The sequence below is a fragment of the Micropterus dolomieu genome, linkage group LG01 (genome assembly GCF_021292245.1).
Source record: "Micropterus dolomieu isolate WLL.071019.BEF.003 ecotype Adirondacks linkage group LG01, ASM2129224v1, whole genome shotgun sequence".
In the NCBI taxonomy this organism is placed as follows: Eukaryota; Metazoa; Chordata; class Actinopteri; order Centrarchiformes; family Centrarchidae; genus Micropterus; species Micropterus dolomieu.
Window position 1 is genome coordinate 46142179 of NC_060150.1, and position 13854 is coordinate 46156032.

At 39.2% G+C, this 13854-nt stretch overlaps 1 protein-coding gene across 2 annotated transcripts in view; it reads right to left on the reverse strand.

The window, feature by feature from the left end:
* unm_hu7910 (un-named hu7910) overlaps positions 1-13854 on the reverse strand; it is a 41608-nt gene that overhangs the window by 20523 nt on the left and 7231 nt on the right. For both annotated transcript variants that reach the window (XM_046043761.1, XM_046043753.1), the window contains exons 2-3: positions 10592-10799; positions 5900-5968 (exon numbers count right to left, since the gene is read on the reverse strand). In XM_046043761.1, coding sequence (XP_045899717.1) covers positions 5900-5968; positions 10592-10769 — 247 coding nt within the window. In that variant the 5' untranslated portion in view covers positions 10770-10799. The remainder of the gene's footprint in view (positions 1-5899; positions 5969-10591; positions 10800-13854) is intronic.

The following is a 13854-nucleotide window of genomic DNA, read 5'->3' on the forward strand; positions in this document are numbered from 1 at the left end:
CATTTATAATAATAACCTTTATTTGTAGAGCACTTATCAAACAAAGTACTTTTGCAGAGAGACAAAAGACATAAAAATAGGAGTAAAAGAACAAATAGAAGGACATAAATTATAAATGCATACAAATAAATTAAAAGGCCATACAAAACCCAATATTGCCATAACAGTCCTGCTTTTTGATCTGCAAAATTGACCACAATGATCTAATTCATGCATAGATATTAAAGTCATAGACCCCATGGTATAAAAGTATAGGCAAAATATCTAAAAGTAGACAGATTTAAACTGTTTCACAGGATATATCATCATATCACCCACCCCTACAATTTCAGAGTGTTAAATTAAATTAATTATTTATGGGTCTGCAAGGCTTCAACAAAGACAAGACGACATCTGTTTTATCATCCAAATCAGAGTGCATTAGTGCATCACTGGACTTGCAGCTGTTAAACCAAACCCATGCCTTAAAATATCAAGTCCAAAAGAAAAGTCTTTATTTCAGACGGGCGGGCGGCAGGTTGTAGTACCTCGAGTTGTGTTCTTTCTATCAGCAGTCTCCTCTGCTGTCTCGTCTAACACAGAGGAGAACAAACAGCCTTTCAGCTCAGATTCATCTCTACACAGAGTTTAACAAAGAGCTCGACGTAACAAAGAGCTTGAGCTAGATATCACACATAAGAGTATTTATTCACACGCCCACGTTGCCTATTTTCTGCTTGACAGACTTCAGTCAATCCATTTGTATAATTCACATAAACAGATGGATATGACCAGGGATTAATTAATCAGGCCACACGCAAACCCACACAGAGGGATCACCACTCTACCTTCTGGGAGTTTTATTTCTTCATCAGTGGCCTCTAATGTCTTGACTTCTAGGATCACACACACACACACAGGTTGATACTGAAAGTCAACATGCCGAAAACAAAGCAGACTGCTACCAAAACACGCTGGACAGCAAACTCAGTCCAACAACAGACCGCCTACAAACTGAACTATGTCTTCACCACCTCAAACATGACGTCTACAAACCTGAACATGGATCTGCCATATGGGTTTAATGTTCAGTAGAAGTTTGTGTAATCTCATATTCTAATGACAAAGTCTATTTTAATATCCAACGAAGGTTGAAATCGAGGGCAACTGGACTTGGTTGAAGATACTGGAAGACATTTCGTCCCTCATCCAAAGGACTTCTTCAGTTCAACCTTCGTTGGATAACTATTAATATAGTATATACTTTTAATATAGTACATTTTTGTAAATCCAAAACAGAATTATTTACCATTAATGATAAGATGCTTCTTAATACTTTTTCTAATCTAGTGAATGCAAACGTGATGCAAAAACTAAATAAGTAAATCCCATCTTGCCATAAAGCAGACCTGCTGATTCATTTGCAACACTGCCCGCCATGTCTACTACAAGTAGAACACACATTTACTTCCTTCACATCAAAAGACAGAAAAGAAAGTAATTAAAGGGGAACTTTGTGATATGTTTTTTCACTCATTATGAAGTTTGCTGAACCGCCTGACGAGCCAATGAGGTTTGTGGTGTAGCTGAACTAGCAAATATTATTTAATGCTAAGCTACAAACTGTACCAAGTGTCATCGCAAATGCCTGGGATGATGAGTCATCTGCACTATTTCTAGTCCTGAAAGATGTGCAGCTTTATGTGTTATGTTTTATTGGCTGGCAAAAACCTGAGCAACGACACTTCAAATGCAAAAAGCTTGTTTCTGAATTTGTCTTGAATAAATATTTATTCTAATATTCCCTCTGCCTGGTTAACATGCACTTTTAGATAGTGAATCATCTGGGATGTTCACACCTGTTGATTGTCTCCCACCCTGCAGAGTCAGACATGCTTTTAGATTGAGTACACGTGGCCCCCGTGGGAACTGAAGGTTAATGCCTCACTCATTTGGTTACACAGGATCGAACAGAGTCGTGCAGAAACTGGGACAGTACCTTTACCTTTCTTCTTCCCCTCTTTCTTGTCCTCTATAAAGTTTAGAAACAGACAGATCTGTTAGGAGAGCTCTTAGCAGAGCACCAGAAAGGGGAAAGTCTGCACAGAGATCAGCATACGTACGCAAAAACACACAGTACCTTTTCTCAGCCTGTCTCTCCTGAGAGCAGGATCTTTTAACTTCCTTTCATCTGAACAAACACACAGCGGAGGAAGTTAATGAAAACTACTGGCTGTGTGTCTCAGTGTCTCTATTTTAAAGACAAATAATACAGTTATAATGAAAATAATAAAAAACATTGAGTTTTTCATGACTCGCTCACTTCATTGAGACTTTATATTTTTGACAATACGGCTAAATTAGCAGCTTCATTTCTCGCTAGCAGATTTACCTGTGACCAGTGTAACCTCAAGTGACAAAAGGTTAACTGTTAATATTACTAGTGAAAAACATAAGATGTGTCTCCTATTTAGCTATATTTTGGTGCAAATTCCCATCAGGAAACACCTTGTGAGTTTGGACAGGACGTGCATCAGTAAAGACGACTGACTGTCTGTTACCCTGAGCTAAATATAATTATTGCAAATGTACAGCTGCAGTTCATCTTATATCATTACAACCAACTGTTGACCTTAAAGTTACACGAAAACTGTCTACGGTACCGGATGTGTATTTAAATACTCTGAGAATATCATTATGTATTGTAACTGCAGCCTAAAACACACAAATAAGGCCGAGACACCAACATGATCAAACAGGGTAAAAGATGACAGATCAGCCTGCCAACTATACATCACATTTCTAACATCTTCAAACACAAAGCAGAATGTAATGTGAATATTAGTGGTTTACAGGCAGAAAAGTGTAGTTTTTGTTAATATAAAGTGAGTAATATTAATATTACAGAGCAGAGAGTAAAATATAACGAGCATCACATCATCCTTAAAACTGGAACCTCTCTTATAACCTGAAGTCCAGATTTATATAAATATCATCGAATACAACCATGGACAGTTAACTCTGTTTTTTATAGTTATCAGCGAAAGAATAGGATTCATTTAATTAACCAGCGACTGGACTAGAAACAGGATCTCCAGCTGAGGCTGTTCACTTGCTATATTTGGTAGAAAGTCTAAATCTACCTGCATTTGTTTGGTGGTTGTTTCCCAAACAGTCATAAACCGTGTTCTCCCTGTTCTATCCATTAAAAACACTATGAGGTTTAGGAAAGCGTTCAACATCAGCTGACTTAAAACCAAATACACCAGGGTAGAGAGCCATGTGGGGCCTACAATGCAGGTTGTACCGTCTAACTTCAGATCATATTATTCTATTTATTTAGTGTGAAGGGGATAAAAAAAAAAAAAAAAATAGTAAGATTTCTAATAATTAAATCACATGTATAGGGAAAATAAGAATTTTTGCACTATTAAATGTCAGATTTAAGTTTTCCAAACAGTCCCTGCTTGCAACGGCATCATCACGTGAAGATACTATAATTATGACAAAGAATAAATTAAGTTATACAAAAACATAAGTTAAGCAACGTGACTAAATGTTCACTGTGACTTATGCATTTTAAACAAGTAGATTTTTACAGAAATGAATGGAAATCAATGGCTAATTTTGAAAAAGGTCAACATTATAGTAAAATATACATCATTTGTTGTTAATAACCTAAAAAATGTGAAGCCACGTTGATGATTATGGTCCTAAAAGATATATTTCAGTGTATTTTGAGTATTTAAATAAATAAATAAATAATGTAGTTTCATTATGTTCATTTTGGGAAACATACACACAAATACCAATATATTTCATAAGCCAGTGCAGACTGATACTATATTATTGGATTTTACTATCAAACAAACCAACATCTAATACATTTACTGCATTCTTAAATCAACACACGTGTTTTACTTTAAGTCTTGTTGAGTTTTCGTGTTTCTAGCTTCTTTTAAGGACTGTGTGGCCAGTTTGCCCAGTTTGGCCCTGCAGTGGTAACCTGTCCTCCAACAGCTCCTCTGCACCACAACATACACACTCCCATCCTCCTCCACCTGGACTGGGCTACATCCCAGTCTGGTCCTCATTTGTCGGTATTGGGACCAGGGAGCCTTGCTAGTGGCTGTGACTCTGCTTCCTGTCCTCCTATTGGTTCTGGAGGTCCAGTGTGACCTCTTTGACCTCCCCGCCATCAGAGGAGGTCGTGCCAACCTCCTCCTGCTTCTCAGCTGCCGCCTCCTTCCCCTCCGCCTTTTCCTTGCCCCGCTCTACAGGCGAGGCCACTACGTCATAAAGGAAGGTGAAGAAGCCATAGATCCAATCAGAGCCCTCCTCAGCTAAAATATTAAGAACCTCCTCAAGCGACTCGGCGTTCGCACTACCATCGCCATCTTTGGTCAAGCCTGACGAAAGAGAGAGAGAGGGAGAGAGAAAGGGAGGGAAGAAGGAAAAAAAAGGCAAGATGGCGAGCAGAGGTGGAGAGGACGAGGGTGAAGCACAAAGAGAGGGGAAGGTGGTGAAGTGGTATTAAAAGGACAAGGAGGAGGAGTGAAAGGAGGAGAAGGAAATGTTAAGGATAGAGGAAAGGTTGAAATATAGGAGGCAAGAAGGAAGGATGGAAGGCAGGATGGTACAAAGGAATGGAGAGTGACCGTAACAAAAATAAAGGATGGTGAAGCGGGAAAGAGAAAGATAATGAGTTAAAGAAGTCGCATATGAACCATAGACAACATATAAGCCTTTACTTCCTGTCTCAGTCTCGTCAGGCAACGCTTCCTGTCAGCTTTACAACGAGGAAAAGAGGCGGCCATCTTTGCTCTAATTTCACTGTTCTTCAGTGTCTTTAGTTCACAAAAGACAGACTTTTACAAACACTACATCTGTACAAGTTTCTTCTTCTTATTTAACCCATCCTACTGACTCTACCAGCTGGAGTTTGCAGTCTTTGAGGATTCTGAGGTGATTTATTGTGTTAACAGTTATTTTTAAAGCTTTACAGGATGATATAGATGACGGCGCGTGATTAAGTATCTGTATGTATGAGAGAAGCAGATGCCAAATCATCTGAACCAAGCAGTAACATAGGTTGGACGTGTTTGTTACAGTACTGTCAGCTGATGCTGGTTTGAAAACATCAGTTACATCCAGACTTGTAGTGCGTTCAAAAACCTCAAGGTAACCATTCGTTGGCAGAATTTCTAGTGATTATAGTTTACTTTCATAGTTTGTTACTACCTCTAACAGGTAAGTTCAGTTGATATTAACAGTATGTATATGTTTGTATTATGTCAGTTTGTATGACCTGGTCCTGAGAGAAAAAATTTTTAATTGATTCATCTGTATTTTAAAAGGTTAAAATAAACCTGAAGCTAACTAATCACACGCAGTAGATGAAATCTGTAGCTTAAGATCACAGTGGGACTGAGCTTTTTAACCTGTGGTTGTTACAAACCTACTTTGCTCACTGAACATCTCATTAAATTCAATGAGAACATTTCCCCTTGAAACTCTATGAGAAAAGGTAGAGTGCATTGGAAGTTTAGGATATAAATATTATGAATGTGTAATATAAGATCGTTTCTTGAATAGTGATTTGTCCTTCTCCTTCAAGCGCAAATATTTGAAACAAAACCCCCTAACGAATAACACACCGTTAAAAAATATACCATTGACTTGTCTTCGGTTGGGCTTTAAGAAGAAGACCAAACAGCGTTCTTAGTCACGGTGCGGAAGCGATGAGAAATTCATGAGTGTGAGTTGACCCAACAACAAGGCTGGTTTCAGACCCACTGACATACCTGATCTACCTCACTGGTTTAGTAGGATTCAAACCACAGAGTAAGACTGGTTACTGTGTAAAACTGAGGAACTGTAAACCACATCAGTCAGTTAAAGTAAATTAAAGTGGACTTGCCGAGCAGAACTTTAGCATCTTCCACGTCAAAGTCTCCGTCTCCGTCCGTGTCGTAGGCCGTCAGCTTCCCTGCAGGAGGAGGAGGAGGAGGAGGAGGAGGAGGAGGAGGAGGAGAGGAAGGCTGAGTGACACACATATACTGTAAACCCCAACTTTAAAAGTAATAAAAAAAGTTTGTTTTTTTAAATATGTATATGTACAGCTGGTGAGTATGACGTGAAGATCATTATTAAACTAATAAACTCTTAATTAACAGACCTTACTTTGTGATTTTGTTTTTAATGATACAGTTGTTTCCTCCAATAACTGTAGATGTTTCATTTTTATTGCTTCATTATTTCAAGGTAATGTTTTTTTTTCCTTTTATATTGACATTTTATTGAGTTTTTCAGCATTTTTACTATTATGACACACAATAAAAGTCATTCCCAAATAAAAGACAAACTGAAAAGATATCTGATATATAGTGATGTAAATCATGACCTCCTGACCTGAACAGTGTCCATACACAAAATAACCTTTATGCATTCATGGAACTGGAAAGAGCGTTTGGATAAAAAGCTCACTCGGCCGGTTCTAAAGAATTTAAAGCTCTAAAGCTTTATTCTTACTTTGTTTCTCCATTACTGACTGTTAGCTTGCCAGACTAATGCTGCACACTGGCAGAGAAAGATTAGAAGATTACTAAACCTGGACGGTGCCCAAAGCTTTGCACAGCAAACTGGCTCGGGTAAAGGAAGCAGAGCTATTAATAAAAACCCACAACTTAGCATATGAACAGCAGAAGCATGCCAAAGTGCAAAAAGTATTCATTTAAAACGGTGAAGCTGTATGAAGAGGAAGGATGCAGTGGAGGATCTGTAACACCTCTCAGCGGTCATGCTGTTCACACATCTTCTGTCATCTTCTCTTTTCTGACTCATCAATCTCCACAATAATCTCCACAAATTCTTATTTCAGAATCTGAAATAATTAAAACTGCTGCAACGTTTGTCTACATTACATTGACTCTTTTAGCTTTTATGCAATGGCTTTATATGTCAGAGGTCGCACGCCTCTGGAGCAACGAGGGGTTAAGTGTCTTGCTCAGGGACACAATGGTGGATGTGGCACAGTGGGGAATCAAACTCAGGTCTCTCACACAGAAGGCATGTGTCTCATGTGTCTCATCTACCAGCATGATGGCAGACAAGGAACCATCACATTACTATCCTGAAGCTCTTGATCACTGGTTAACTGTTAGCTTATGACATTTCTTCATCATTTACAACTGTGTTCATGTCTGGAATAATGTCCAGTGGCCTGCAGGAAATGCGTTATGTTTGTAATGACATGGTAAATAAAAAGAAAAAAATAAGTGAGTGTTAAAGCCTTGTGCAGACTACATGACTTTCAGCGTTGGCCGATGGCCGTGCCGTTCGCACTACACAACTTGCCGTCTTGTGACGGGAGTCTTGAAGTCGTCGTGGCGTTGACGCTACGTGACGCTGATCGATGACAGGGGGTCACACACCACACGAGCTGACAGTGTCGCTGTGTCACCCGACGCTGGTCTCAAAACCACAATTTGTCAAGAAAACACACTTTAAATGTGAAACCGGAAATGACGCGAACCTACAGCTGAAACAGCTTTTGTTTGTAGCAGGGATTGTCTGAGCTACAGAGAGATATTTGGCTTGCTAGATATCGGTGATGTGTCGGGGAGCCGTTTTGATGTGTCGTGGAGTGGTTCACACATAACAACTGGCCGACCGCCGATCAACCGCTGATTTACTCCCGATCACAGGCTAAAAATCGTTTAGTGTGAACTAGGCTTTAGGGTGTTAATGGAAAAAGCACACTACCAGTATAATATTAGTATTACAGTTGAAAGATGTAAATTAGTTTGAGAGCTGCTGCCTAAAACGAGTTTGCTGAATGTGGCAGGAAGTACTTTAGTTTCTGGTTCCAGCAATAGGACAAAAACACAGTACACAGGTACAGCAGCATGAAACAGATGCTACTAATGATGTTGGCCAGGCTCTATTTACTGTAGAAATAAACAGGAAGAACTGTTCTGAGAGTGCTTTCAGTTCATCATTGAGTTGAGACCTTCTTTACTAATAGATATCTGAATTCTTTTCCCCTCAGTTGTAAGTGTACCTCCACCTACAGCACATTTTCTTACACCATGTTAACTTTTACCTCCACTGTTTTGTTTTTTTTTTATCTCATCTTATCCTCTTTGACTCATTCTATTCTTTGGAGTGGTTTGGTGACACCATTCGCTCTGACGGAAGCACATAATGTAATATGGAGCTGTAAAAATGTTCAAATCTTGAGACCGTACCTTGTAAAACTTCAGAAAAGTTCATACGAAACTCCTTTGCTCTGGCTGCGTGCGGAGATAACACACGGAGAGAGAAGATGAAGAAGAGGAGGAGGGAGGAAGACAGATTACAGCAGCGGGATCTTTACCTCTGTTTGCAGTGAAAGACGACTGAATTGGTGCAAAGCAGTGCAGAATTACAGAGGAGATGCAGGGCTGCATGATGTGTCATTTTAATACGGCAAAAAATTACATTTAGCCTGCAGCTGCTTTGATTCTAGATGACTGCAGGCACACGTGACTAACATACTTTCCAGCACAGATATTGTCTTCTCCCTAACAAGGACAGTTACATGAGAGAAATAACTAGAGCTGGAAGGTCAGTGAACACTTGTGGGGTCAGCTAATGACTCCAAGCTAGACCTTTCCCTGTTAAATCAATTAAGACCCCTAAGAATATTCTTCAACAGATATCATTTCAGTTACAACTGTAAATACCTGACATCTGCAGGATTTCTGCCCTTACATGGGATGATTTGGGCGTTTCCTTACGCTAACGACTGACTGCATCAAATTCAAGAATAATGCTGATTCACAAACATTTGCACGTGTAAGAACTATTCAGTGGTTTGTGGAAAACTTTGTTGTAAAACTTTCTTTTATGTTTTTTCCCAGATCATGCAGCCCTGAAATACCTTATCTACAGAAAGGAGGGGAAACATATCTGTTTAACTTTACAATCATCATAAGTCAGTTATCACTGCGGTCATTATGATAACAGGGAGCTCTACATATACTAGGAAAACAAAAGCATTTAACTGATGTGTGAGAGATGCAGCCATAAAGTCCAAACATGAAGCAGCTTATCAGTCAAATGGGAAATGAGAAGATAAACTTGTGTTATGACGTACAGCAGAGGTGTGTGTGCATGTCTGTCTGAGAGCAAGAGGATGTGAAAGCTGTCACAACCACATGAAGACACGCAGGCTGCTGTGTGAAAACCCACACTTTTGAAACTCTCCGTGCATTGTGTATGTCTGTCTGAGTGTGTGTCTCAGTGTATGTGTGTGAGTGTGTGTGTGAGAACCACATAAAGTCTGATTTCACGTAAGCACAATGCATCCACCAAAAAAAGAAACAAAAACAAATAAAAACTTCTGTATCTCATAATAACCAGAGGACGAGACATATCTTGTAGCTTTCAGATCTTTTCTCATAATCAGAAAAGTAATTGCAACATACATATCTGGTAATTACAATGACACGCAAAGTCACCATTAGGAGGTCATCTTCTTTCTTTGGCGAATGCACTGTGCTTCTGTGTGATTTCAACATCTTGGTTTTTAAACAAGCATAAAAACTGTAAACGGAGGCTTGTGAAATAATGAAATATGTTTTTTGGCAAAAGAGTTACACCAAGAAAAAGACAGATTGTGCATTTGCAATTTTAAGCTTTTAATTTTAATTTAAAACCCTTATCCTCAAACGCATCAACTATACTGTAAGATTGTAACATCCAATATGTCTGTAATTCTTCTCTTGTATGTTCTAAACATGAGTGGATCTCATGGTTCAACAGTGAAAAGTTTATGTATTTAAATGTTGCTGTAGATCTTTGAATGCATCATGAATTACAGCAAGTCCAATTTCTTTTGTAACATTAATGGTTTTGTTGCACATTGATTGTGCATTTGTAAATCTGATTCAGTAACATATGTACGTATGTCAGCTGTCAGTTGTGTCGTTCTTAAATCCAGGAATTCACACCAGCCTACATTTAGCCTGTGAAGCAGTTGACAGCTTCTCATCCCTGACTGGATAATCTGCACGTCATTTTTACTCTGGATTTATCGAACCACTTAAGTTCTCAGTTAAAATTAGATAAAATTCTTCTCCTGAGCCGATCATGTTGGTTTAAAGGTCACCGCATCTGTATTTCAGCAACATTATAGAAGAAAGAAGAATGTGTTTTGAATGCCACTCTTTCTTTCTGTGTTGTCTAAGGTTTGTGATATACTGTATTTGCTCTTTTACAAACACACTGCGTATTTACCTGCATACTGTATGTACTTGTGGGGTTAAAATAAAGTTCCACTAGTAGGAAGATGAGGAACAAATCATCCCTGGCTGAGTGTCTTCTTAAGATGTTCACATTTTGCAAAACATAACTAAACAAGTCAACCGAGGCAGTTTATGCTGTTTTAAAGTAGCAACTACTGTATATCAGCGCTCTTATACGAGGTAAAAAGCTTTGCGAGCACCTGAACCCTGTACTCGCCGCTGACAGTGCTGCACTCACCTGTGATCACTCCTGATTTCTAAACCCAGTGCATCTTTCCTAACATAGCACCACATCACCCGATGATCATACTGATCTTACTCACCGATGACGCTGTCGTAGTCCACAATGTCGAAGTAGACCACAGCCACGGAGCTCCAGACTCCCAGCAGGGCCAGGACCACAATCCAGGTAAACATGGAGTACTTCGAACCTCCGCCCACATCTCCTCCTCCTCCTCCCTCCCCCTCCTCCTCCTCCTCCTCTCTCCGTCCTCTTTCCATTCTTGCTTTCCACCGGCGGCGTCTTCCCCTCTGAGGACATGAAAATGTTAAAATCGTGGATTATGTCTCTTATACCATGGCCACTGTCATTAAAGTATAATCAAATGGTTATGTTATTTTTATCAGTGGGAGCTAACGGGTAATGTAGCATGAGGTATGAGTACTGTTGCTACGCCTGATTCAGAGCATTGGTTAAACAGTGGTCTGGAACTATGTTCGAAGACGTGTCCCGTTATTGTGGTATAACCCACAGCCAGACAACAGCGCATAGTTAGAGGCTCAGAGAGGAGTGTGTTTATGAGAACTAAACACAGGTATGAAAAAGAAAGTGTGTCACTCTGTGTGTGTGTGTGTGTGTGAGAGACACAGTGAAACCGGTTTGTGTCGTTATTTCAAAACTCACACAAAAGGTCAACAGCATGCAAGTAAGCAAACAAACCCCTGAACTCAAAGACTAGAGCAACGGCATGCAGTTCAATCTAAAAACGTTGCAAAACGTTTTGATATTGAACTCGCCCAGGGTGTTCAGGGGACCACCGTTTCCGTTGAAAAAAAAACGTTTTGATACGTTCGATCCGAAAACCTTGCAAAACGTTTTGAGATAGGCCACGCCCCCCTTAGTTACTGTTACTTAGTTCAACAAGCTGTCGGATCTGTCTTTTATCACAGCGCTGCCGCTGTCCATTACTGAAGTCCCTGGAGAAATTTTGTCTAATTTTTGGAAACATTGATCTTAGAAAGCAGAAAACAGTTTTGCAGTTGCATTGGGCATTTGAATACAACCTTCAAATGCCCAACTCAAATGTCAAACTGATGAGAAATAAATAAGAACAGAAGCTAAAGCCTGCCGATCACAGAGTAAAAGTGAACCACTGTATTATAATTGACTATTGAGAAAGAGGACAATGATATAAAGGATCAACACTGTCCCTGTACAGCTGGGTAGGTCTCTATCCACTATTACAGTGATTAAAAAACAGAACAGTAGGGCTTTATCACATTACATTCAGCAGTAAGTTAGCTAGCGATAGCTAACTAACATTACATTAGGAACAATTCAGAGCAGACATTTTTCTGAATTTATTTTAGGTTGTGGAAAGGAAATAAATCGTACTTCTCCTTTCAACCACTCTGGGTAGCAGCTGTAATTATTACAAGTGCCCCACCAACAGTATAAAAAAAGCTAGAAAACGACTCCTTTTGCATTAGAGTCAACGGGGCGCAGCCATGAAAGTGTCGGACCTCAGTTAGAGCGAGACCTATACTGCGCTGTGATTGGCCAGCTGTGGGCACATTTACAATAAAAACCTTGTCAGTGAACTACGAGGGAAAAACCCCCCAAAACAATCAAAAACAAAATAATCACTCATTAATCATAATTGAGGTAAAATTCACTTAGATTTTAGGTCAAATCACCCAGCCCTAGGTTGCATTTTCTCTATTCCTAGAAGCTTATTTAACCATTTTAATTATTCTCCACCTTATTTTAGTGTTTACTCACTAATCTGCTCCCTTTCCCTTCAGTTCTCTTTTCCCGCCACGTACCTTCTGAAAGCGAATCCAACTTGGTAGCTAACAAATGACATCACTACTGGTGTGTTCACTGGTCCGTGCTTGTAAAATATCCACCGTGTCTACGTCTTGTAACATAATACCAGATAACATCGCCTGGCTGGCGATATCTGGGCGACCACATGGTTATTGTGTCCATTAACATTTTTACTTACTATATCGCCATTGTGATAAAAAAAAAACCCCGACTTAATCTTACCGCCCATTGCTGGAATTCAAAATACTGGACATTTGTTGTTTTTAATTTTATCAAGGTGTTGATGGACAGAGTTCGTAGCAACCTAGCGTGCTATGCTAATACTGCAAATAACTAACTAAAGTCTCAATTACTGTGTCATCATGAAAAAGTTATACCCTCATACTTCAGCAGTTTCCAGGGGGACAAATTCAAGACCTTTTCAGTGTTTTTCAATCTCTAGTTGGAAGAAATCCAAAACCCCTAAAAAGTCATGTGTTGGGGGGCACAATGTCTTTTATATCAACTTTTGTGTTATTGACACAGCTCTACATGCAGGGATTTTCCTTCAAGGATATCGAGTATCAAGTATTCATGGGCCACAACTGACAAATGCAGGCTGAGGAGAAAAGACAGTGTGGGAGGAGCTGAAAAGGGCATGAGGACCCAGGAATAGAGCGAGATACATAGAGTCAACATGACCCTGACAGAGAGAGAGTTGACAGCAGCTGTTTGTCCTCTAACACTGAGAGCTGAAATAGCTGTAGCTAATGATAACAGCTGTCTGCTTTTACATCACTATCACGTCCAACTAATGGCCTTAATGCTCAAGACAGACACGGGGAATAGTCCGACCCTTTTGTCTAAACACAATAAAGCCTGTGAAAGGTTTCTTTGCTGTGACTGCAGAGGCAGCAATGATGCAACAAGTGCTTTTTTTGGTGTGAGGATCATTTTCTCTCTTTAAAAAGACAAGTGTTGTAGTATGAGAGTCCTACCTGAAGAGAGGCTTCGAGTTCTTCTGTTACGCCGTACAAGAACCACATACAACATTATTTATCAAATTGGGTCGGACAGTATGGAAATAAGATTAATTGGATTATATTCACAGAAACATATTACATGTTTCCAATAATGAAGGACACATGTGGTTGTTTTTCTTGAGAGGCCATTGTGTTTGAATACATGCATTTTTTTGTTTGTTTTTTTTGTGAATTTTGTCATGATTGTATGTAGCATTTTAATCTGTTTTGTTTATGTATGGCTGCTACCTTGGCCAGGTCTCTCTTGTAAAAGAGATTTTTGATCTCAATGAGACTTCCTCGTAAAATAAACAAATAATAAATAAAAGTAAAAAAAAACAAAACAACAACAATAAAATGTCAGGGAAATTACTTATTCTATTTTCTATTCTTTGATTTAGGGTTTTTGGAAAAACATTAAATAAAATTATTGACTTATGTTCCTGTTTACCAACATTTATAGCTATACAATGGCTTTATGATTAAATAGTTTATTAGAACACAACATTGTAGAAAGTGCTTCATATGGGTTGGC